The 26,026-nt window shown below is 43.0% G+C and overlaps 1 protein-coding gene across 1 annotated transcript in view; it reads right to left on the reverse strand.

The window, feature by feature from the left end:
• Window positions 1-26,026, reverse strand: part of DGKQ (diacylglycerol kinase theta) — a 225,499-nt gene that overhangs the window by 15,053 nt on the left and 184,420 nt on the right. The window contains exons 17-22 of the mRNA XM_068234259.1: window positions 14,893-15,041; window positions 12,378-12,559; window positions 9,468-9,568; window positions 4,119-4,265; window positions 3,790-3,901; window positions 1,583-1,735 (exon numbers count right to left, since the gene is read on the reverse strand). Coding sequence (XP_068090360.1) covers window positions 1,583-1,735; window positions 3,790-3,901; window positions 4,119-4,265; window positions 9,468-9,568; window positions 12,378-12,559; window positions 14,893-15,041 — 844 coding nt within the window. The remainder of the gene's footprint in view (window positions 1-1,582; window positions 1,736-3,789; window positions 3,902-4,118; window positions 4,266-9,467; window positions 9,569-12,377; window positions 12,560-14,892; window positions 15,042-26,026) is intronic.

A 26,026-nucleotide genomic window follows, 5' to 3' on the forward strand; every position in this document is an offset into this window, starting at 1 on the left:
ATACAACCTGCACATGCTGTGTTGGAGGACATACTACCTGCACATGCTGTGTTGGAGGGGATACTATCTGCACATGCTGTAGTGGAGTGCATACTATCTGCACATGCTGTGTTGGAGGGCATACTATCTGCAGATGCTGTGTTGGAGGGCATACAAGCTGCACATGCTGTGTTGGAGGGCATACTATCTGCACATGATGTAGTGGAGTGCATACTATCTGCACATGCTGTGTTGGAGGGCATACTATCTGCAGATGCTGTGTTGGAGGGCATACAAGCTGCACATGCCATGTTGGAGGGCATACTATCTCCACATGCTGTAGTGGAGTGCATACTATCTGCACATGCTGTGTTGGAGGGCATAAAATCTGCACATGCTGTGTTGGAGGGCATAAAATCTGCACATGCTGTGTTGGAGGGCATACTATCTGCACATGCTGTGTTGGAGGGCATACTATCTCCACATGCCGTGTTGGAGGGCATACAAGCTGCACATGCCATGTTGGAGGGCATACAAGCTGCACATGTCGTGTTGGAGGGCATACAAGCTGCACATGTCGTGTTGGAGGGCATACTATCTGCACATGCCGTGTTGGAGGGCATACTATCTGCACATGCCGTGTTGGAGGGCATACTATCTCCACATGCCGTGTTGGAGGGCATACAAGCTGCACATGCCATGTTGGGGGGCATACTATCTGCACATGCCATGTTGGAGGGCATACTATCTGCACATGCTGTAATGGAGGGCATACAACCTGCACATGCTGTGTTGGAGGGGATACTATCTGCACATGCTGTGTTGGAGGGCATACTATCTGCACATAGTATGCCCTCCAACACAGTATGTGCAGATAGTATGCCCTCCAACTCAGTATGTGCAGATAGTATGCCCTCTAACACAGTATCTGCACATACTGAGTTGGAGGGCATACAATCTGCACATGCTGTGTAGGAGGGTATACAACCTGCACATGCTGTGTAGGAGGGCATACTATTTGCACATACTGTTTTGGAGGGATACTGTCTGCACATGCTGTTGTGTTGGGCGGCATAGCATCTGCTCTGGTTAAATGGGAGACATGAGGGCTGCCCATGTTAATAGGCACTGTCTACAATACCTAGGCTCAATGTTATATTTTTCTACATCAATTTATGTATACGCCGGCTCTCCAGCAGTGTGAAATATGTTGACCGAAAAAGTTTGGGGACCCCTGATCTTGACTGTACAAGCTTACCACTTTTATGTAATGTAAGGGGCAACCCAAAGTATCCATACAAAGTATATTCACACAGTTAACCATTTATAACAAAGATTTGGTAAGCTTGTATAGTCAGGATTGCATCTTCAATGGGTACCTTAAAGCCCCATCTACACTATACAGTTTTTTTGTGCGATTTGATTCATCGATTCGATCTGACATGTCCGACCGGGATTCAAATCAATTTGCCATTGTTTTGCAATGGCAAATTGAATCAAATCTAATTCCGATCGGACATTTCGGATAGAATCGAATCGAATCAATGAATCGAATTGGAGAAAAAAATGGTGGAGATGGGGCTTTAGACAACAGAGTACCCACCTTTGGTCCTGCTGCAGAAATGATTATCTGGCCTGGGGGTTGGATCCAAGGTTCCCCATCTACTTGAACTGGAATAGGTTTCAGAAGAGTTACACGGAAGTACGAACCCTGTGCAATTCTAATGCCTGAACGAAGTCCTCCTTGGACTTGGCCCTGAAAATGGAAAACATTGACAGTTATATTTATTGTGTGTACACTATTTGAAGGTGTCCTAAGAAACACTATACAAAATTATACAACACAGAGTAAATCTATTTCATATAATCAACCTAGTTTTACTAAATATTTTTGTCTTACCAACATGCTCAGCTTTTGTAAGACACTTAAATGGAACCTTAACTGAGAGGGATATGGATGTTTCCTGGTAAACAATACCAGTTACCTGGCAGTCCAGCTGATCTCTGTGGCTGCAATAGTGGCTGAATCACACCCTGAAACAAGCATGCAGCTAATCCAGTCTGACTTCAGTCAGAGCACCTGATCTGCATGCTTGTTGAGGGGCTGTGGCTAAAAGTATTAGACACACAGGATCAGCAGGCGATTCAGGCAACTGGTATTATTTTAAAAGGAAAAATCCATATCCTTCTCAGTTTAGGTTTCCTTTAAAACAGGGGTGGAGGCGCCCAATGCATAAAAGATTGTTTATAAGATTAACAGCTTATTAGCCTGAGTGTTAATCTTACCTCTCTCAAAGAATTTGGATCAGTTTATTGAAAAAAGGTCTTTTATTAAAGCACATAAAATGGACAACGCCTTTTGGGGGGTGCTTGTCCACTTCCTCAGGTCAATTAAAAAACAGGTGTCTAACTGCTATGGCTGTGAAGCAAGCATGAGAGAGATGCTATTGCGTGCTTTCCGGCATAAATGAGTAAAGAAGAGACAAGCGGACACAGCATCAAGTGGTGGATTAGGTAGATTTGCTACAGGCACCCCCGACTGTCAGGAAGGGGGAGTTTTGGAAGCGATAAACTGCCAACTTTAAAATAACTGGGAGAAAAGGTGATAGATACTGACCATACTGTTTGGAACTGAGGATGGATGCCAACTGCAGTTGGGGACCAGGAGGAGTAAGGACCTGCACACACTACTGTGTTTGCATTGCAATTTAAAATCGCATGTGTTTTTTTTAATTACAAAGCCTTCATGAAAATAGAAAAATCGCAACGCACCAGTGTGTACAGGTCATTATGATTTTCATGATTTTTTTTTAAAGACTTTGTGATTAAAAATTGCACACTATTTTAAAAACGCAGTTCAAATGCAGCAGTGTGTACAAGACCTTAATGTCTGTACTTGGGGACTAGGGAATATGGCTGCAGCACTTTATGTAGAACATCCGTTAACCCCCTCCTGGTCCCCAAGTGCAGCCAGTTACCCTCATGGTCCTAAAGTGCAGCCATTAACTTTCCTGGGCCGACTTATACTTGAGTCTTTCAAAAAAATTCCAGCTTGAGGGGGTAAATGTTTGGGGCTGACTTTTACACATGAGGTTGAGTTATATCAGAGTATATACGGTACATTGGGGTCAGATAATAAGATTAAAAAGATAATAATCCTGTTTCAAAACTTTCAGTCTGTAAAATACAAGCTCTAATCTGCAACAATGTTTAGCCACTAAGATAAGGAATTATACACAGTGTTTTTCTCCCTCCTGCCTCTCTGCCGGACGTCAAATCGGGCGTGTGTACAGTCCGTTGTTCAGCTGATAAGACTGGTCTTGAGTGATCTGCCTGGCGGATCGCTTAAGACCAGTCTTATCAGCTGAATGACGGACTGTACACACGCCCAAATTGACGTCCGGACGACTGAACGTCCAAACGACGGGTCGTTTAAAAAAATCCGACGTGTGTATGGGCTATAAAGCTCGCCATCCAAAAATAGATTTTAATCACTCAAATGGGCCCCACCAGCCAGCCATCACGCCCCCATTGTGCCCCCTAAAAAATTGAAGCTGCAGCCGCCACTAACCAGGTACATCAACTATGGACTAAGGTATGGTGAGGCTCAAAAGATTGAACTTGATGGACACGTCCTTTTTTTTTTTTTTTTTTTTTTTTTTTTTTTTTAATCTTGATAACTAATACTAAAATAACAAACTGATTTATAGAAATTAATGTCACCCTTTTGTGAAATCTACTTTTTTAGTAATATTTAGATGTAAACCATTGTAATTGATATTTTGTGAAAAAAAAACAATGTCCACTTACCATGTGAACCACACCAGTTACACCAACAACTTCAAGTAATCCATCATCAATTCTTGGCTTTCCATATCGATTGTCATTATCAGAACCCCAAAGATCAGCTCCTGAGCCCCAACTTTTAAAAACACAAAAGGTGCAAAATTTGATATTAACGTTGACTAAAATAAAAAAAGAAATAATAAACTCTAGAAAGAAACAGTTTGTAGAATCTTATTTTAACTGTTCCTTATGAATTTTTACTCTCTTTCTTTTTAAATTCAAAGCATTAAGTGAAAGCGTAAAATTCATCAACAAAAACACAAGATACTACTGGGAAGATAAATGATGTCTACCTTGGAATATTTAGGAAGATGAGACCTTCTATATTTGGCAGCTCCACCTCTTGTTGGTCAACCTGAAGTTTCAGGTCCTTATGTAGATTTCGATTGTGGCTTAGCTTCTGTAAACCAGCTTTAACATAAACACCTTTGTTGTGGAACCTTTAAAAGAAAACATTCATTTTACTTCCACCCTGTATATGATTCCAATAAATAAGTGTTTGGATATGACATATTTAAAGGGATACTTAACTAAAAAAATAAAATAAAAATGGCCAGCTACTTACCTGGGGCTTCTTCCAGTCTCCTTCCAGTTCCTTTAAAGCGGAATATAACCCTGCATTTCAACTTTGCTGTAAAACATTATTTACAGCATATTATATGCAACCAGCATTTTTTTTTTACTAGACCAGCATTGGAAGGGTTAAACACAGAGGTTTAAAGTTCCGTGGAGAGATATGCAGAAGTTCAGATAATACATTTAACTAAATAGTATGTAACAAGTGATAAATGTTACACATTCTTTGGCTGTCCTCCAGCTCCTTCCCAGTCAGAAAGAGTGAGTCACATGCCACACTTAGATACATTTATGTAAACAAAATGTATCTATGTCAGCTTCGGATGCGTCTGCAGTTCTGTCCAGGAACTTTAAAGCTCTGTGTAACCCTTCCAATGCTGGTCTAGTAAAAAAAAATGCTGACTGCATATAATATACTGTAAATAATGTTTTAGAGCAAAGTTGAAATGCAGCGTTATATTCCGCTTTAACACAAAAAGCTATGTGCAGCAATTATAATATGGTGGTCAGACTGAGCGATATCGGTATGGCCCACTACTTTCTGTACAGACAACCCTGCTTGTAGGATTGGCTTATCAGGTTGGATTTTATTGGCAGGCCACTATTGGATTCTCTCACAGGAAGCATTCACCTGCCTCCCTAACCCCTCGTGTTTCTACGCCAATAGAGTGTGTTGAGTGAACTTTCTCTTGCACATCAGATATAATGGTAATGACTCAGGGGTGTCTCTAGCCATTTTGTCACTCCAGGCGAGAAAACCTGTGGTGCCCCCGCCCCCCTCCTTGGCACCTCCAATGAGAATAATCGTAATGCGTCAGCATTTCACCAGAAAACAATCGTAATGCAGCAACGTTTCATTAGAAAATACACGTATTGCGGCACTGTTTCACCAGAAAATAATCGTAATGTGGGAAACATTTCAACAGAAAACAATTGTACTGTGGCAGTGGTTCACCAGAATATAAACGTATTGCAGCAGCGTTTCACCAGAAAACAATGATAATGCGGCAACGGTTCACCAGAAAATACACGTATTGCGGCACTGTTTCACCAGAAAATACACACTGTACATACACACACTATACATACACATACACTGTACATACACTATACATGCACACACTGTACACACATACTGTACATACACACTGTATATACACTGTATATACACGCATGCACACACTATACACACTGTACATACACGGATGCACACTTGGTACATACACACATGCATAAATACACACTGTACATACACACATTCATAAAGACTGTACATACACTGTATATGTATAGAAACACACACTGACTGTACACACGAACGGACACACACTATACACAACACACAAACACACATACACAGACAAAGACACACACACTATACACAACGCACGCACGCACGCACGCACGCACACACACCTAAGAGGGAAGGAAAAAAAACACGTGTTCACCACCCTTTGTAGCTGTCTGTCGTCGGCTGAAGCTGAAGGACCACAAGACTGGAGGGGGAGGGTGGATCTGGAGCTAGGGGCGGTGGCTGCACACGTATAAACAAACTAGCGTGCGGCCGATCGCTCTGCACTGAGAAGGAGAGGGGGCGGACCAGTAGGCAGCGGCACCGCACGTATAGCTAACTGGCGTGCGGCTGCTCGCTCTGAAGGGAGAGGGAGGGGGGTGGACCAGTAGGCGGCACAGGCTGAGCTGCCTGTCACAGCCAGCCCGCCGCGGTCCTGATAGCGAAAAAAATAAATAAACACACACTGTGGCGAGAGAGCGCCCACGGCGCCCCAGGCCAAAATTTATAGTTGCCTGGTGACAGAGACGGCTGTGTAATGACTGTAATATCATATGGAAGACCGCTGTCACTTAACAGCAGACAATTAGTGGATAACCCTTTATAATTCAAGGTCTATATGTATTTTGTGCGTGTTTGGTGTGCTATTACAAGGATTTCATAAAAGGTCTTATAGCATTCTATGTAGTCTAGAACAGAGGACTGCAATCAGCTGCAGTAATTAGGCTTGTGTGTTAGCACAAATTATCAACTAAAGGCCCGTACACACTAAATTAACCACTTCAGGATCACAGGCTTTAACCCTCCTAAAGACCAGGCAACTTTTTCTAAAACAGGTCACTGCAGCTTTAAGGCCAAGCTGCAGGGCCTCACAACACAGCACACGAATGATTCCCCCCCCCCTTTTCTCCCCACCAACACAGCTTTCTGTTGGTGGGCTCTGATCACCTCCCCTCCCCCCCCCCCCCCCAAGTGTTTATTTCTTTTTTTTACAAATATTTGTTACTTTTTTTCTTTATTTAATCTGCCTATTTTTTTCCCCTCCCCAGCCGGCCAATCACGGCTATCGGCTGTCATAGTCTTCAGCCTATGAGAGACGATCGCTCTCTAGTGCCCCAGGGGAACAGCCGTGTCACAAGGCTGTCCCCAGTACAGCGCTGCCGTAGATCGCAGCTCTGTACTATGTTTACAGACGGCGATTTCGCCATCTAACAGTCTCTGAGCGGCGGTCGCCGCTGGGAGACTGGCAGGAGAGGTGTGTGCAGCCTGCGTGCGATCTCCTGCAAAACGAAGCCCCAGGACTTTACGCCGATCAGCATTAGGCGGTCCTGGGGCTGCCGCAACGCCCATCGACGTGACGCGGGCGGCAACAAGTTAAAAAGTCAGTTGAGGCAGCAGGTAATGCTTATCTGATATGTGTACAAAAGCCCCAGACCCCCGGCCGGCCATTCAGGCGGATCAGTTTGGCCGAGTTACAGTTGAGTAACAGCTGATAGATCGGTACAAATTCCTCCAACTCCTCAGTTTCGGATTTCAACGACTCAGACTCCTCTAATTTGCATATTACAATCTTCATTTGGGGTGGGTAGGAGGCGCCCGGTCTGGGAAGCATCACAGTATGAGATCGCACTATATTGCAATATCTGATGGATAGCTCCTCCTTAATCACTATCAGGTATCGGATGATAAAATTGTCCTACCTCATAGGTGTTTGGCAGATTATAACAGCACGTAGAGATATACGATTAAGCATTCGGATTTTTATTGTAAATGGTGCACTTCGACCGCACTGGCTCCGCCCTACCTCCGCCCTACCTAGGGCAGAGCCAGTGCGCGTGACGTCATCACGTACGGAAGTTCACGGCGGGAGCGCTGGAGTAGTTCGGGGGGAAGCCTAGCATTAACGGGGACCCTTGCAGAGCGGGACTCCGCCGGGAAGCCGCATGCAGGCTCGCAACGGACCTCAGCAATACCGTCCAGATAAGCTTCTTTCTTCTCTTTCAGTCTGTAAGTAGGCAATCGGCGCGAGAAGCGCAGTTGTGGATACTGATTGTACTTACTTGCTGCGCAATGAGGATTTTACTGTTTTTTGTTTTTAAAGTTTTTTTATGAAGAATAAATGCATTTTTCTACTGAATTGGAGGTTGTGAATCACTGAGGGCCCTGGTGATACACAGTGCTGAATTTTAGACCCACCTGAAAAGCGAGGTGGCTGACATCTGGTGAGCCCCTTTTATGTTGGTGGAGGATACATTGTTCACAGTGGTGATTGTATTTAGGAGTGCTTTGTGGAAACTGGATCACGCGATGTGGATCGTGTTCTTTCTATTCTAGGTCATCAAGGAGAGAGCGCAGTGGAACTTATATATATATACATTTAATAGAAAATGATAATTTCTTCCTGTGATACAATGACAGCAGCCATGTTGTTTGTAAACATTACACAGAGGCAGGCTTATCTGTATCTTGAGCACTCAGCCCCCTCCTCCCTCCTCCCCTCTGCCTCTGAAATCAATGGCTAGTAACACCTCCACCTCCTCCTGCCCAGACTGAGCTCCCATGAGCCCTTGCTACTGCCAAGGCTCTCTGAAAACATGTGAGTGTGGTTTATTTAGTTTATAGGGCCTAGGTTCTCAACGTGTGGTACGCGTACCCCAGGGGGTACTCCTGATGGTTCCAGGGGGTACTCGGGCTTGATATATTTAACCAAGAATAACAAATTTAGAGTTTAGAAAATGATAAATCTTATTTAAACAACACCAAATTAGTTTTTTAGCTAATTAAAAGCAATAGTCAATGATTGGACTTTGTTTAGAGCCAATTATCATGTACTACAATTAAATATATATTTGTCAAGGGGTACTTGTGATAATATTTACTATGCTAGGGGGTACTTGGTGAGTACAGTGTTTTAAAAGGGGTACATAACAATAAAATGTTGAGAAACACTGTTATAGGGGATTAGAGTATTAAAACAAAAACAAAAAAGTATTTGGCTTGAGGAATGCTCTATAAACAATAGGAAAGGAACACAATTATGCAATGAGTAAAAGTTCACCTTGGATCCACTTTAAGTTACCTCCTCTGTAGTTATTATCACACGCAGTTAATTAACAGCCTTTAACTTTACAATTCTGGAGTTATTTTAAGGATTGAAGAGTTAAAGACAGAAGAGTTAACTTTAGGTTTGCCTGAGGTAAAATGTTTCCTGAATACTACATGCATCATCACCATGGTGATAACTCTAGAAACGTTATTAAAGACAGGAGATAAGCTTAGTGAATTGAGGCCATTGTCAGATCTGAACAAAATAGCTGTTTGTGGAGTTACTCAGACATTGATATATATATATATTTCCTGTGTACACATCAGATATACAGTCACAATCAGATATGTATATCTATCTTTAAAAAATACAATGACTGCTTTATTGCAGAAGCACACAAGTAAAAATGTTTTGATTACTTGATTTCATTTTTGTAGACTAAGCTCTAGTGTTACTGTATATATAAATTATTTATGATAACTATTATCTGAGAAATAGAACATTTTATAATATTTTCTCTTTTAATTACAGTTTATGTTCATTAGGAGTCGGAGCATTTTTTCCCCGACTCCAGATACCCAAAAATTGCTCCGGCTCCTCAATTTCACAGCCCTGTATAATATGCGAGTCATACAGCTCTCAGACCACTACAAAGCATGGAGAACAGCCTGCACAAGAGGCAAGTCCTAGATGATACACTAATGATAATTTATAAGGTGTAGTGATTACCTGCTGTTGAATTTTCCAGGCTCAATTTCACGGGCATGATGAAAATCCAAACTTAATTCTGCATCAATCCCAATCCCACAGTAGTTATTCATCTGAACAATCTGATAAGACAGGAAAACATGCTCAATATAGAAGTCCAAGTGATTTATTAATATTACTCACTTAACTATATTCTAATCACGTTGAAGTGGCCTCTATTTTCTCCTTGATTACTTTACTTAATGAAATGTACCTATTCTCATCTTGATTTACTGAACAGAGCATGGTGATTTATCTAACATTTAGATTGTAAACTCACAAGGACAGGGTGCTCTCCCTTTTGTGTCTTGAAAAAAATATATATGTTTTGTCAATTATCATAAAATTGTCACTAAAACGTAAGGTGTTGATACATGTAGCGATGTATGAGTAGATTTGACAAAGAGACAGATCTCTCGCTAATCGGATCTGAACAGGGAGATCTGTTGGCTGCCCATACACCGCAGGCCGATTCCCGATCGATTTAAGCATGAACTCTTTTGGGAATCAGCCTCGTTAAGCCACCCCGGCTACTGTCCCCCCTAATGTTAATGTCCCCCGGTGCCCATGCATGTAAGTGCCTATCATGCCCAACCACCCCCCCCAGTGTGGCAGCCGGTGCTCTAGCATGTGTGATGCGTGTGTGATGCGTGTGACAGTAGTCATACAGACGTGAATGCGGAAGCCCGGTGGAGACTTAGCAGACACTCAGAGGCAACGGACAGGTAAAGTATTTACATGCACGGGCACTGGGGGACATTGAACATGTGGTAGGGGGGGGGGGGGGTCGCTGCCCAGGGGTTCTGTTGCGTTTATGGCAAAATAGTCATGCACCCGATCCACCATGCCGGCACGAGATTTCCCAGCATGTCCGATTGATGCGTTCAACCAATTTCAGCCTGAAATAGGTCGAATCGTCAATCGGGTGTGCTTGTTATGGCACCGATTTTCATCTTATTCAATCGAATTGGATGGTTGATCAGCCACAATTAACAGGTGCATGGTCACCTTTACACTGTCAGCGTAACGCTATGGCACCATCAATCCCCCACGGCTCCGGCACTGCCACTTTCTTGGACATTTTACAATATGTCTGATGACTGTATTAATCAACTGGATATACTGGGAGCAACAGAAGACCATCAGATTCCATCAAATAAGCCAGAAAAGTTAATACCGTATGTATAAGCCGAGCTTAGTTTTATGAGCTGGTCTTATGGTGCAGAATAAACCAGTGTTTGGATTTGCATTTGATGAGCGTTTGAAATGTTTTGTTGATAGTACTGAGTTTCCTACCTAGAGAACTGCATGTTGCAAGAATGATTGTGAATGATTGCTTCAGGTGACAGTCATCCACCATGTGCATATATATCACTTATTTAGGAACTGATGTTAAATAAAGCACTAGCAACTTGAGATTACATTCCAAATTAAAAGAATGAAAAGCTGGTAAAATAAATATAAAATATAATCACCACTAGAGGGCAGTACTGTGACAAGAAAGAAATTCTGATAAGAAAACAAATGGACACAAGCATTAATGTCTGCTCTTTAGCATATAAGAACAAAGTACCAGTATAGAACAATTAATAAAATGAACTAGAGGATGTGGAGCTTTTCTGGATTCTTCTCAAGATTTATCTTTGCTTTCCAAGGCATACCACTTTTTTGTGCGTTGTACATGGAAAATTCAATTTCCATAACGATTTTCAGTTTGTTTTCCAAAATGAGACTTATGCAATTCCAAGTGCTAAGAAGCTCACTTGCGTGCACTAAAGTTTACTGAATTACAATGTTAAAAGTGGCAGATTTTTTTATTTTAGTAATGAAGTATAGTGAGCATTTCAATTTTTTTATTTTTCAAGCTATTTTGTAATAGTGCTCCTTTAATGGCATTTAACTGAAAAATTACTTATATAATCATGATCAATTATATAGATTTGTGCGCTAAAGTGAAGTGACTCTTTAAAAACAAAATGACTCACCAAGCACCACCAAATGGATATAATGAAATAATCCCAGACAAATTACTGAGTGCTGATCACTGAGAGGAGATCAATGGTATAAACACTTTACATTTTCAACCAAAATTATCATGAATGATCATCTCAGTTGAGGCGTTTCTACATAGTTTAAGATTATTATATTAGTGGTTCTGGATGGCACATGTGCAGGAGTAAGGCATGGTTTGCACAGCTTCAAACCGTGTCGGAGGTTATGCATTAATGTCTTGCTTTATGGACACGTGTTCGAAGTTTCACCATTTAAATATATTGTGTAAAAATGTGATATAGTACTGCGCAGTGCCTTTAGTACAAGGCTTTGCACCAAAGGCACTAACAAAACACTGCAAATTGCAGTGTAAATATATATCTCAATGTAAGTATTTTATATTAACCATGGGTTTACAGTCTGAAGCAGAAGCACATATTACTGAAGTCAATAGTATGTGAAAGCAGTTGGTCCAGGCTTTAAAGGGGAACTGAAGTAAGAGGTATACAGAGGCTGCCATATTTATTTCCTTTTAATCAATACCAGTTGCCTGGCAGCCCTGCTGGTCTATTTCTCTGCAGTAGTATCTAAATAACACCAGAAACAAGCATGCAGCTAGTCTTGTCAGATCTGACTTTAAAGTCTGAAACACCTGATCTGCTGCATGCTTGTTCAGGGGCTATGGCTAATAGTATTATATGCAGAGGATCAGCAGGGCTGCCAGGCAACTGGTATTGCTTAAAAGGAAATAAACATGGCAGCCTCCATATACCTCTCTTCAGTTCCCCTTTAATAACCCCACTACTGGACAGACAAGACAACCAAAGAAATGGTTCTGCATTTTGGTCCCAGGCACTCTGCGGATAACCTGAAAACATAGTGCATGTACATTGTACATACCTTTGGTGGCTCAGGTTCTGCAATACCATTTTCCATTGAGTCAACAACCTCTTGGGCATCGAGAAGAATGGTCCAGCGATCCATAAGGACATTTTCTGCTTCGTCTACAGATACAAGTAAGGAAAGTGGATCCTCTCCGCTGTAACCAGCTCCCCATCTTAGGACTCTACCTAAGTCATTACCTAGGACGAAATATGTAACAGCCATGAACTTAACAGGACTAGAACACAACACTGGACATTAGAATTAAAATACAACCTACTGATGGGTAAAAAAAACAAAACAAATTTGAGATTTGAAACATACTGGGCATAAGGATTTGAATCCAGGAAACCATCTTCATCCTAAAATACGAATTAGGCTGAATCCAAACAGCCTCTTATCCACGACTTTCCCCTCTGTACAGATTTGTACTACACTACTGAATTACAACTTGCCTGACCTATTCGATCAATACTGTAAGGACTCACAAATTTATGGGCAAGTAACTTGCTGGAAGTCTGATGAACATTGATACTGCAGATTTGAAATACCTCCCTGGTGCTCTAGTGCCCCTTGTCCCCTCCACCACACACACACTTTATAGTAGTCCCTGCTAGTCTGGTGGCAGTGTAATTATTCACCCCCATATAGCTTTCCCTAATGGTCTCCCTTGTCCTTGCACTATGTTCTGGTGGTCCCCGCTATCCTCCTCACAGGGTTCCCTGGTAGTCAAGCTGTTTCTCAAAACTGGTATAGCCTCCCTGATGGTCTAGTGATCATCCACCCCACTTACAGTATTCCCTTGTGGTGTAGTGGCCTCCCACTTGTAAAGGTGTCCCTGGTAGTCTAAAGCAGAGCTCCCTAACCCTGTCCTCAAGGACCACCAACAGTGCACGTTTTGCAGAAAACCACAAACACTCACAGGTGGTGTAATTAGTGTCTCAGCGGAGCGGATTACCTACCTCTGTGGATTTCCACAAAACATGCACTGTTGGTGGGCCTTGAGGACAGGGTTGGGGAACTATGGTCTAAAGGACTCACTCCCCTCTTTCAGTATAGCTTTCCTTGGCAGTCGATTAGTCACTCCTCCCCCTTACAGTATTCCCAGGTGGTTTAGTGCAGGGCTTCCAAACTCTGCCCTCAAGTACTACCAACAGTACATATTTTCCAGGAAACCATAAGGATTGACAGGTGATTTACTTACTGTCTCAGCAGAGCTGATTAACTATCTCTGTCTATTTCCACAAAACACGCACTGTTAGTGGTACTGGAGGATATGGTTGGAAAGCCCTGGTCTATTGCCTCTCCTTTTACAGTATGCCCTGGTTTCGAGATACCCTCACTCCCATCTCAGTATTCCCTTTTGATCTAGTGGTTTCCCTCCTCCTACAGCATGCCCTGGTAGTCTGGTGATTCTTCTACTCCCGTCACAGTACTCCTTAGTGGTCTAGTGTTTCCCCATCCCTTTACAGTATACCGCAGTGGTCTAGTGGTTCCCCCATCCTCAACACTCAATTCCCTGGTAGTCAATCCCCATATAGCTTTCCTTGGTGGTGTAGTGGTCCTTCCTCCCCGTTACAATATGTCATTGTGGCCCCCCCTTCCTCATATAGCTTTTACCGGTGGTGGTCCCCCATCCCTACCCATATAGCTTTTACTGGACGTCTAGTGGTCCCCCATCCCTACCCATATAGCTTTTACTGGACCTCTAGTGGTCCCCCATCCCTCCCCACATAGCTTTCCTTTCCCTGGGGGTCTAGTGAATCCATCCTGTGTTGCCCCAGTATATGCAGAGCTACATGCCGCAGTGGGGGGGGGGGGGGGTTGCAATACAGCCTCACATCCCCCAGCATTGGAAGTTCTGTCCACTCTCTCTAGAAGCTGTATTCTCTCAGCTTCTTGGTTTGAGACAGGCAGAGAGCGGGTGGCTGCTACAGAGGATGTACGGGACATCAATCACCGGAGGATGTGAGGCTCTATCTCTAACCCCACCGCTGCACATAGCTCTGCATATACTGGTAGACCAAAGCACAGGAGGCAGGCCCTAGGGCGGAAAGGAAGTTGGGTTGGGCTCGCAACCCCTCTCCTCCCGCCCTTTGCATTGGCACCTTTTGCCGTTGGCCCCCAAACTATTCTCGGGCCTCATACAGCAGCACTAGATGTACTGCCCTCATGGTGGTCCTGAGTATGAATGTAGCAACACCCCCTTGTCCATCAACCATAAACCAGGCTTGGAACAAATGTGGACTTAAAGTTTGCTGGGTGGGCACTGTGGTGCTCCCAGGCCCCTAATTCTAATGTTTTAACCATTCTCCCAGAACCTCCCATGTTATGTCCTTTGTGGAAATCCCAGGAATTTAGTAAATATTAACAAAAGAAAGGAGGGGGGGGGGGGGGTCTTTCTGGAAGGTGGGGAGAAGAAATTAAATATTTACTTCACAGAAAAGGGCTTCATGAAGGACAGTATTGCATTTTGGAGCTAAATACCTTAAAGATTCCTAACAGTTGTAATATCAAAGCTGTGTCTACGTACCAGTTCCAAGAGGCAAGACAGCTATGGATGGTTCTGTACACACCAACTTGTGCCGTATTTCCTCAAGTGCACCAAGCACCCAGCCAACAGTACCATCGCCACCACAAACAAGTACTCGAAAATAAGGAACTTTTGCAAAAGTATGAAATCTGTAATGTATCAGAAGCTTCAATTTAATCTATTGACAAAACAGTGTGTACATACAGCCAAGCCACCCTACAACACACCTATTAGGAAAGGTGAAAAGAGCATGTATGCTTACCAAAGTTCATTCTGGTTTATATCACACAATATGAGCCATGATAAAGTACTTTATGTGTGTTGCACAATAGTGAAAGGTTAGTGAAGTTTTAGTATTACTGGCTTATAAAATGTGTGCTTGACCTCAAGCTTTGCGAAAAGGTGGAAATTATTTTTGTCAGGAGACAAAATGAAAAAAATAAATAAAATTATATATATATTTTCGTTTTGTCACCTAACAAAAATAATTTCCACCATATATTATATTATAATAGATAGAGAGAGGGAGAGAGAGAGAGAGAGAGAGAGAGAGAAACATAAGGAGGAAAAAGGGTAAGAGGATGTTTACCAGTAGGTTTGCAGTGAATGTAACATAGCTAATGGAAAGTAAAGGAAGTAGTTGTAAAGTGGAAGAAAAATGAAGCCTCTGGCAAAACTAACATTAAAATAATCCTGTCTCAAGAGAAATAGAGGACTCAATCCCTTTAATGCTAATGGAATAGGACTAGTTTACATATGGATGACATCACATGGATAGTAATGCATAAAAAGGCACCCATACAGGTATACCCTTCATGACAAACTCTCCTGAGGAAGACTGTAGACATCAATTGAAATGTGTTGAGGGCAATCGAGCTGCCTGAAGTGCGCAGCATCTGGCTATAAACAAAGTTATAAAGCTCTTATGGTGAAGTCACTGAAGAAACATGCGAGCTGGAACCAGCTGAGCGAAAGTGCTGAGGGCAGATCGCTGGAGCGAACATATGGAGGTGTCAGTGTGCACTGAGCAGTACTGCGAGTGAGTATGGCAGTAGACAGAACAGCAGGTATTGTGACTACCCAGCTGTAGGACTGGAATGTGAGTATTGATTCATGCCGTTTGATTAAGAGTAAACTCCAACGGACATTGAAGTTATAGGATAATACACGGAAGGAGCTGGACGGAAGCTTTTGCTGACTATATATGTGAGAGCCATTTAGAGGGACACTTTTGCAGGGTACTAGTTACAAATACCTCATTTTCTATTTTTTACACTGTTGGATGTCATTGAGAACAATATATTGGGACACTGTGCCCAATAGCTGATTGACGGTTTTTCACGCAGGGTAAAGATTGAGAAGGGCCCTTCTATATAGCGGTCGTGGTGGAAGAATGTGGTTAGAGTGTGTGGACAAGTGTGGTTAGTTTTTGATGGCCAAAATTTTATACAGTATGTGGTTTCATGATAAACAAGTGGTGAAAATAAAGATTTCTATTGCAATATTTAGCATATCTTAGCGTGTGTTACTAGCATTTTGTGGTTGTTTTATTTCCGTCTCTAGTTTACCTTAAACTAGTGACTGGGATCTGAAAAAGATTAGCCTTCAATTTATCCCTGTTTCACCTTACACAAACTGCAATCAATCAGTTGCTACAAAATGCACTGCAAGCTTTGTGACACACTAATTTCATTTCAGGTTTGCTTTAAGATGCAGGCGCATGCTATCAAATACTTCTCTTTTAGTTACAAAGCTCTGTCACTACTTTGTCCAAGTTAAACCTGTGGTAAGGTTACTTTCAGATGGAAATTGGAATACACAGCGGAAAAAAAAGAGAAGGATCTAAAGCCTCAAATATGTATGAGGACTACTGCCAGCTGGGATCAGAACGCAATCACTTGGGAGACAGTTCATGGTCAAATTCTGCACAGATCGTCACTAGCCCAGAGGCTAGTGATGCATCTGTTACTATGGCGCAGAGAGAATGGATGACACGCAGCGCACAACGGATTGGCTTCTGGCGGGTGGGGTGAGTAGGAGAACAATGTGCAAGAAGGTCGGTCAGGGGTTGCTAAAGGCTTACCCTATCTTTAGTGATGTTGTGGGCTCTCGTACACATGCTAGATTCTTGCCTGAGACATACTACACAGTTATTAGAGACAGTAATAAAGAGAGAAGCCTGCTTGAGGATCCAAGACCACTAGACACGCAGTGATACAGGCACAGGTATTACACCAGGTTCCCTTTTTAAGAACACTACTACATGTAGCAAAGCGAAAACATACGGTGGTTTATAAGACTATACAACAAAATACAATAAAATTCCCATCCGTATGACATTACAATGAACCCATTTCCTCTGCCATTTTATAGGTAAATGGCTAAAGGGGCCCATACACTGGTCGATTTCAGCCATCGATTGATCAAATGATTCTATGGAATCAATAGATCGATCAGAAATAGATTCTATCAAATAGATCGATTTGCGGCCGATTTCGATCGATTTGATCTATATGACAGGATGGAAAATCTAGGTCGATCTGCTGCTGGCCCATAGAGTTGCATTGGATCTAATGGTCCAATAATGCATTCCAATAGATTTAATTCTGAAATCTATTGGAAATCTGTTTCTAGTATGTGGCACACATCAGATATTTTCCTGTCAGATTTGACTTGACAGACGTCTAACAGAAATCTATCTGATGGTCTAATCTGCTGCAAATCTTAACCACTTCAGGACCACAGTCTTTTTGCCCCTTAAGGACCAGAGCCTTTTTCTCCATTCAGACCACTGCAGCTTTCACGGTTTATTGCTCGGTCATACAACCTACCACCTAAATGAATTTTACCTCCTTTTCTTGTCACTAATACAGCTTTCTTTTGCTGCTATTTGATTGCTGCTGCGAGTTTTAGTTTTTATTATATTCATCAAAGAAGACATGAATTTTGGCAAAAAAATGACTTTTTTAACTTGCTGTGCTGACATTTTTCAAATAAAGTAAAATTTCCTATACATTTGAGCGCGAAAGTTATTCTGCTACATGTCTTTGATAAAAAAAAAACCATTCAGTGTATATTTATTGGATTGGGTAAAAGTTATAGCGTTTACAAACTATGGTGCCAAAAGTGAATTTATCCCATTTTCAAGCATCTCTGACTTTTCTGCGCACCTGTCAGGTTTCATGAGGGGCTAAAATTCCAGGATAGTACAAATACCCCCCAAATGACCCCATTTTGGAAAGAAGACATCCCAAAGTATTCAGTGAGAGGCATGGTGAGTTCATAGAAGATTTTATTTTTTGTCACAAGTTAGCGGAAAATGACACTTTCTGACAAAAAAAAGAAAAAAAAAAAAGTTTCCATTTCTTCTAACTTGCGACAAAAAAAAATGAAATCTGCCACAGACTCACTATGCTCCTCTCTGAATACCTTGAAGTGTCTACTTTCCAAAATGGGGTCATTTGTGGGGTGTGTTCACTGTCCTGGCATTTTGGGGGGTGCCTAATTGTAAGCACCCCTGTAAAGCCTAAAGATGCTCATTGGACTTTTGGCCCCTTAGCGCAGTTAGGCTGCAAAAAAGTGCCACACATGTGGTATTGCCGTACTCAGGAGAAGTAGTATAATGTGTTTTGGGGTGTATTTTTACACATACCCATGCTGGGTGGGAGAAATATCTCCGTAAATGACAATTGTTTAATTTTTTTACACACAATTGTCTATTTATAGAGATATTTCTCCCACTCAGCATGGGTATGTGTAAAAATACACCCCAAAACACATTATACTACTTCTCCTGAGTACGGCGATACCACATGTGTGGCACTTTTTTGCACCCTAACTGCGCTAAGGGGCCCAAAGTTCAATGAGTACCTTTAGGATTTCACAGGTCATTTTGAGAAATTTCGTTTCAAGACTACTCCTCACGATTTAGGGCCCCTAAAATGCCAGGACAGTATAGGAACCCCACAAATTACCCCATTTTAGAAAGAAGACACCCCAAGGTATTCCGTTAGGAGGATGGTGAGTTCATAGAAGATTTTTTTTTTTGTCACAAGTTAGCGGAAATTGATTTTAATTGTTTTTTTTCACAAAGTGTCATTTTCCGCTAACTTGTGACAAAAAATAAAATCTTCTATGAACTCACCATACTCCTAACGGAATACCTTGGGGTGTCTTCTTTCTAAAATGGGGTCATTTGTGGGGTTCCTATACTGCCCTGGCATTTTAGGGGCCCTAAACCGTGAGGAGTAGTCTTGAAACCAAATGTCGCAAAATGACCTGTGAAATCCTAAAGGTACTCATTGGACTTTGGGCCTCTTAGCGCACTTAGGGTGCAAAAAAGTGCCACATGTGGTACCGCCGTACTCAGGAGAAGTAGTATAATGTGTTTTGGGGTGTATTTTTACACATACCCATGCTGGGTGGGAGAAATATCTCTGTAAATGACAATTGTTTGATTTTTTTTTACACACAATTGTCCATTTACAGAGAGATTTCTCCCACCCAGCATGGGTATGTGTAAAAATACACCCCAAAACACAATATACTACTTCTTCTGAGTACGGCGATACCACATGTGTGACACTTTTTTGCAACCTAGGTGCGCTAAGGGGCCTAACGTCCTATTCACAGGTCATTTTGAGGCATTTGGATTCTAGACTACTGCTCACGGTTTAGGGCCCCTAAAATGCCAGGGCAGTATAGGAACCCCACAAGTGACCCCATTTTAGAAAGAAGACACCCCAAGGTATTCTGTTAGGAGTATGGTGAGTTCATAGAAGATTTTTTTTTTTGTCACAAGTTAGCGGAAAATGACACTTTGTGAAAAAAAAAAACAATACATATCAATTTCCGCTAACTTCTGACAAAAAATAAAATCTTCTATGAACTCATCATACACCTAACAGAATACCTTGGGTGTCTTCTTTCTAAAATGGGGTCACTTGTGGGGTTCCTATACTGCCCTGGCATTTTAGGGGCCCTAAACCGTGAGGAGTAGTCTTGAACCCAAATGTCTCAAAATGACCTGTGAAATCCTATAGGTACTCATTGGACTTTGGGCCCCTTAGCACAGTTAGGCTGCAAAAAAGTGTCACACATGTGGTATCGCCGTACTCAGAAGAAGTAGTATAATGTGTTTTGTGGTGTATTTTTACATATATCCATGCTGGGTGGGAGAAATATCTCTGTAAATGACACATTTTTGATTTTTTTTACACACAATTGTCCATTTACAGAGAGATTTCTCCCACCCAGCATGGGTATGTGTAAAAATACACCACAAAACACATTATACTACTTCTCCTGAGTATGGCGATACCACATGTGTGACACTTTTTTGCAGCCTAGGTGCGCTAAGGGGCCCAACGTCCTATTCACAGGTCATTTTGAGGCATTTGTTTTCTAGACTACTCCTCACGGTTTAGGGCCCCTAAAATGCCAGGGCAGTATAGGAACCCCACAAGTGACCCCATTTTAGAAAGAAGACACCCCAAGGTATTCCGTTAGGGGTATGGTGAGTTCATAGAAGATTTTATTTTTTGTCACAAGTTAGTGAAAAATGACACTTTGTGAAAAAAACAATAAAAATCCAATTTCCGCTAACTTTTGACAAAAAATAAAATCTTCTATGAACTCATCATACACCTAACAGAATACCTTGGGGTGTCTTCTTTCTAAAATGGGGTCACTTGTGGGGTTCCTATACTGCCCTGGCATTTTACGGGCCCAAAACTGTGAGTAGTCTGGAAACCAAATTTCTCAAAATGACTGTTCAGGGGTATAAGCATCTGCAAATTTTGATGACAGGTGGTCTATGAGGGGGCAAATTTTGTGGAACCTTTCATAAGCAGGGTGGCCTCTTAGATGACAGGATGTTTTGGGCCTGATCTGATGGATAGGAGTGCTAGGGGGGTGACAGGAGGTGATTGATGGGTGTCTCAGGGGGCGGTTAGAGGGGAAAATAGATGCAATCAATGCACTGGGGAGGTGATCGGAAGGGGGTCTGAGGGGGATCTGAGGGTTTGGCCGAGTGATCAGGAGCCCACACAGGGCAAATTAGGGCCTGATCTGATGGGTAGGTGTGCTAGGGGGTGACAGGAGGTGATTGATGGGTGTCTCAAGGTGTGATTAGAGGGGGAAATAGATGCAAGCAATGCACTAGCGAGGTGATCAGGGCTGGGGTCTGAGGACGTTCTGAGGTGTGGGCAGGTGATTGGGTGCCCGCAAGGGGCAGATTAGGGTCTAATCTGATGGGTAACCGTGACAGGTGGTGATAGGGGGTGATTGATGGGTAATTAGTGGGTGTTCAGAGGAGAGAAGAGATGTAAACACTGCACTTGGGAGGTGATCTGATGTCGGATCTGCGGGCGATCTATTGGTGTGGGTGGGTGATCAGATTGCCCGCAAGGGGCAGGTTAGGGGCTGATTGATGGGTGGCAGTGACAGGGGGTGATTGATGGGTGGCAGTGACAGGGGGTGATTGATAGGTGATTGACAGGTGATCAGTGGGTTATTACAGGGAATAACAGATGTAAATATTGCACTGGCGAATTGATAAGGGGGGGTCTGAGGGCAATCTGAGCGTGTGGGCGGGTGATTGGGTGCCCGCAAGGGGCAGATTAGGGTCTAATCTGATGGGTAACAGTGACAGGTGGTGATAGGGGGTGATTGATGGGTAATTAGTGGGTGTTTAGAGGAGAGAAGAGAGGTAAACACTGCACTTGGGAGGTGATCTGATGTCGGATCTGCGGGCGATCTATTGGTGTGGGTGGGTGATCAGATTGCCCGCAAGGGGCAGGTTAGAGGCTGATTGATGGGTGGCAGTGACAGGGGGTGATTGATGGGTGGCAGTGACAGGGGGTGATTGATAGGTGATTGACAGGTGATCAGTGGGTTATTACAGGGAATAACAGATGTAAATATTGCACTGGCGAATTGATAAGGGGGGGGGGTCTGAGGGCAATCTGAGCGTGTGGGCGGGTGATTGGGTGCCCGCAAGGGTCAGATTAGGGTCTAATCTGATGGGTAACAGTGACAGGTGGTGATAGGGGGTGATTGATGGGTAATTAGTGGGTGTTTAGAGGAGAGAAGAGATGTATACACTGCACTTGGGAGGTGATCTGATGTCGGATCTGCGGGCGATCTATTGGTGTGGGTGGGTGATCAGATTGCCCGCAAGGGGCAGGTTAGGGGCTGATTGATGGGTGGCAGTGACAGGGGGTGATTGATGGGTGGCAGTGACAGGGGGTGATTGATAGGTGATTGACAGGTGATCAGTGGGTTATTACAGGGAATAACAGATGTAAATATTGCACTGGCGAATTGATAAGGGGGGGTCTGAGGGCAATCTGAGCGTGTGGGCGGGTGATTGGGTGCCCGCAAGGGGTAGATTAGGGTCTAATCTGATGGGTAACAGTGACAGGTGGTGATAGGGGGTGATTGATGGGTGATTGATGGGTAATTAGTGGGTGTTTAGAGGAGAGAATAGATGTAAACAATGGATTTGGGAGGTGATCTGATGTCGGATCTGCGGGCGATCTATTGGTGTGGGGGGGTGATCAGATTGCCCGCAAGGGGCAGGTTAGGGGCTGATTGATGGGTGGCAGTGACAGGGGGTGATTGACGGGTGATTGACGGGTGATTGACAGGTGATTGACAGGTGATCAGGGGGGATAGATGCATATAGTACACGGGGGGGGGGGTCTGGGGAGAATCTGAGGGGTGGGGGGTGATCAGGAGGGGGCAGTGGGCAGGGGGGGGGATAAAAAAAAAAATAGCGTTGACAGATAGTGACAGGGAGTGATTGATGGGTGATTAGGGGGGTGACTGGGTGCTAACAGTGGTCTGGGGGGTGGGCAGGGGGGGGTCTGAGGGGTGCTGTGGGCGATCAGGGGGCAGGGGGGGGGGGAAATCAGTGTGCTTGGGTGCAGACTAGGGTGGCTGCAGCCTGCCCTGGTGGTCCCTCGGACACTGGGACCACCAGGGCAGGAGGCAGCCAGTATAATAGGCTTTGTATACATTACAAAGCCTATTATACATATGTGCAGCGGCGATCCGGGTGCTAGTAACCCGCCGGCGCTTCCGAACGGCCGGCGGGTTACTACGAGCGGTGGGCGGAGCCAGTCCCCGGCGGCTGATCGCGTCACGAATGACGCGATCGCCGCATAGCCACTCCCGCAGCCGCCCCCGCCGATGGGCGTATTGCGGTCGTTTGGGCCCGGACTTTGCCGCCGCCCATCGGCTGGGGGCGGTCCTCAAGTGGTTAAAGGTGGCCACTAATGATACAATTTGCTGAATGATCGATTACAAACGATTCTTCATATGAATGATCAGAAATGATAGTGTGGGACCACTAATGGACAAAAATCACCTAACCAATCCAATCATATTAATGAAATGGATCCCAATTTCGGTTATATCCGATCAATCTGATCAGATTGGTTAGGAGATTTTTGTCTATTAGTGGACCCAAACAATCGTATACACGAAGAATATTTTGTAATCGATCGTTCAGCAAATTGTATCATTACTGGCCACCTTAAAGGGAACCAGAGGCCCCAGAAAGAAGTTTTCATACATACCTGGGGCTTCCTCCTAATTGTCCGCATCACAGGGGCTCCCGGCATACCCGTACGCGTGCAGCTGCATACTGCGCAGCCGCACACGTAAGGGTATGGAGGGAGCCCCTGCTCATGCGGACATTTGGCCGCGTCCGCCGGAGGTGACGGGACCCGGTACCGGCGATCCAGGAAGCGGAGGATGGCGGCGTGGGAGCGATGCAGGCTTATGGGGCTGGAAGAAGCCCCAGGTATGTATAAAATCTTTTTTTCTTTTTAGGATTCCGGCGTCTCTGGTTCCCTTTAAGACAGGCTAATAACCAAGAAACGGCCACAAATAATAATATGGAGGTTTATCAAAAATGACTGTTCAATCTTTCAATATAAAATGCCATGCTATTTTCTTGCAGCAACCGATATTTCAAAATAGCTGGTCATCACAAATACTAAAGAAAAAGAAAATCATTTACAACAGTTCAGAGAATGGAAAGTCAAATACCCAGAGAACAAAGAACACGTAACCTTAATTCACACACTTCAGATTTTGACTCATGCCAGACAAGTGGAAATTTCGAGTACTGTCCTAGTCTAACAACCCAGCTGTAACCATAGCAACAAATACACAAAACAGAAAAGAAATTCCCGAGTCCGTCATGTATTCTACCTGAAGTCTGCTATGTCCTGACATTATTCAAGGGCAAAATGTTATAAAACACAGGGGGGGGGGGGGGGTTCGATGCACTAAGCTGGAGAACAGTGGACTACATCTAAGAAAAGACATAATCTCCCACATCTGGATTGTATTTTCTTAAAAACGGTTTGATGTTAGGTGGCAAAAATGTCACTTGCCTGGGTCATATCAGAAAACAGCAATGATAGCCAAAAGGTTATTGAATTAAAGTCTGTGCTACTGCTGTCATCGTCAAACTTTCACAGTAAGGACTTATACAAGACAGCCAGTATCTAATAAAATACGTTTTCATTGCCAAAACAGGCACATAAGTGCAATGGCACAACTGGTAATTTTAATATTCTTGTAGCAAGTCCCACTATGCTCTGATACTCAGGTAAGGTTTAAAACATTTGCACTTGATTAAAGGCACTGCGAAAAAAAAAATCCAAAATCCAGTACAAGTTTTCTGGATCATTTGTTACTTTCGTAAACAAGCAACTTACTGATTGGAAAGCACAAATATCTGTGACTAAACATGAGTGCTTTTATTCTGTGACCAGGTTTCCATTGTTATTTATGAAAATGGTACACTACTGCATGATTATATTAAATGTACTGTAGTTCAAATACTTAAAAACACTTAGAGCATATCACAGTACATTAAGCTAATAGGCAACAGGTTCGTATCATGACTGAAAACTAGAGCAATAATTTAAAAACAACATTCTTCAATGTAAAAGCAAAGAAGTTGAGTATTTTATTATCTACAGTATAAAAAATCATATTAAGATTCAAAGAATCTATAGACACCTCCATATACAAGGGACAAGACCAAATGCCAATATTGGATGGCTGTGATCTTCAGAGCCTCAGTCAGCACTGCAGTAACACCACCGTTCTATAGAGGAAATCATTGAATGGGTTCATAGCGATTCCCAAACACCATTGTAAAGTTTGCTGCTGCATATGCAAATTAAAAAACTGTACCATGCAAAAAAAATATACATATATTTCCAGAAACACCATAGACATCTTTGAGTCAAAGCTCATTTAAGATGGACATAGGCAAAGTAGAAAATGGTCATCATTTTCGATATAGATCTGATAAAAAAATAAAAATAAAGCTATAATGTATTTTGCACCTGTTGAGGTCCACACCAGTTTTTCTCTGTCCTCTAACTTTTTTTAGTAGCTAGTGTCTTTAGTGACAATGCGGGCCCACCCTCCTATATGGGGGAACGTAGCAACTCTATAAGAGGTGACAAAACTATAAAGTAGAAACCTGTCCTGTGGTTTGATTAATCAAAATTTGAAACCATGCATCACATTCTGGCTAAACAGAAAAATAAATATCTGGCTTGTTATAAACACAGTGTTCAAAAGCAAGCATCCATGATGGCATGGCATGAGTAGTAGTTTGCACATCTCAGAGGCACCATTATTACTGAGTGATATACTGAGTGATATAATACAGGTTTTGGAGCAACATTTGCTGCTATCTTGCTGTCTTTTTCAGAGGCAGCCTTGCTTATTTCAGCAATACAATGTCAATCCCCCATTCTGCATGTATTACAATAGCATAAGCATCCAGATGCTAACCTGGCCTCCAGGCAGTCCTGCCCTGTCAATCTGTTTACAAAGCATTTGGCACAGTAAAACTGACAGCTGATACCTCAACCTGTTGAGCTGCTACAATCCTATTTGAGGCAAGAATAAAAAAACATTTACTTTCAAAGTAGCGGCAGTTGGTCTCTTCAGTTCCCAAACGTTTTCAACAACTTAATTAAAGAAGTAATGACCTGATGAAACAGAGATTTCCGAGAAACGAGTTGTCTGGAATAAAACAAGTTTATCCTTCCCTTCCCTGCGTGCCCGCACTGTTTTCCAGCTTGGCTGTCGATTG

This window comes from Hyperolius riggenbachi, chromosome 1, assembly GCF_040937935.1.
Source record: "Hyperolius riggenbachi isolate aHypRig1 chromosome 1, aHypRig1.pri, whole genome shotgun sequence".
In the NCBI taxonomy this organism is placed as follows: domain Eukaryota; kingdom Metazoa; phylum Chordata; class Amphibia; order Anura; family Hyperoliidae; genus Hyperolius; species Hyperolius riggenbachi.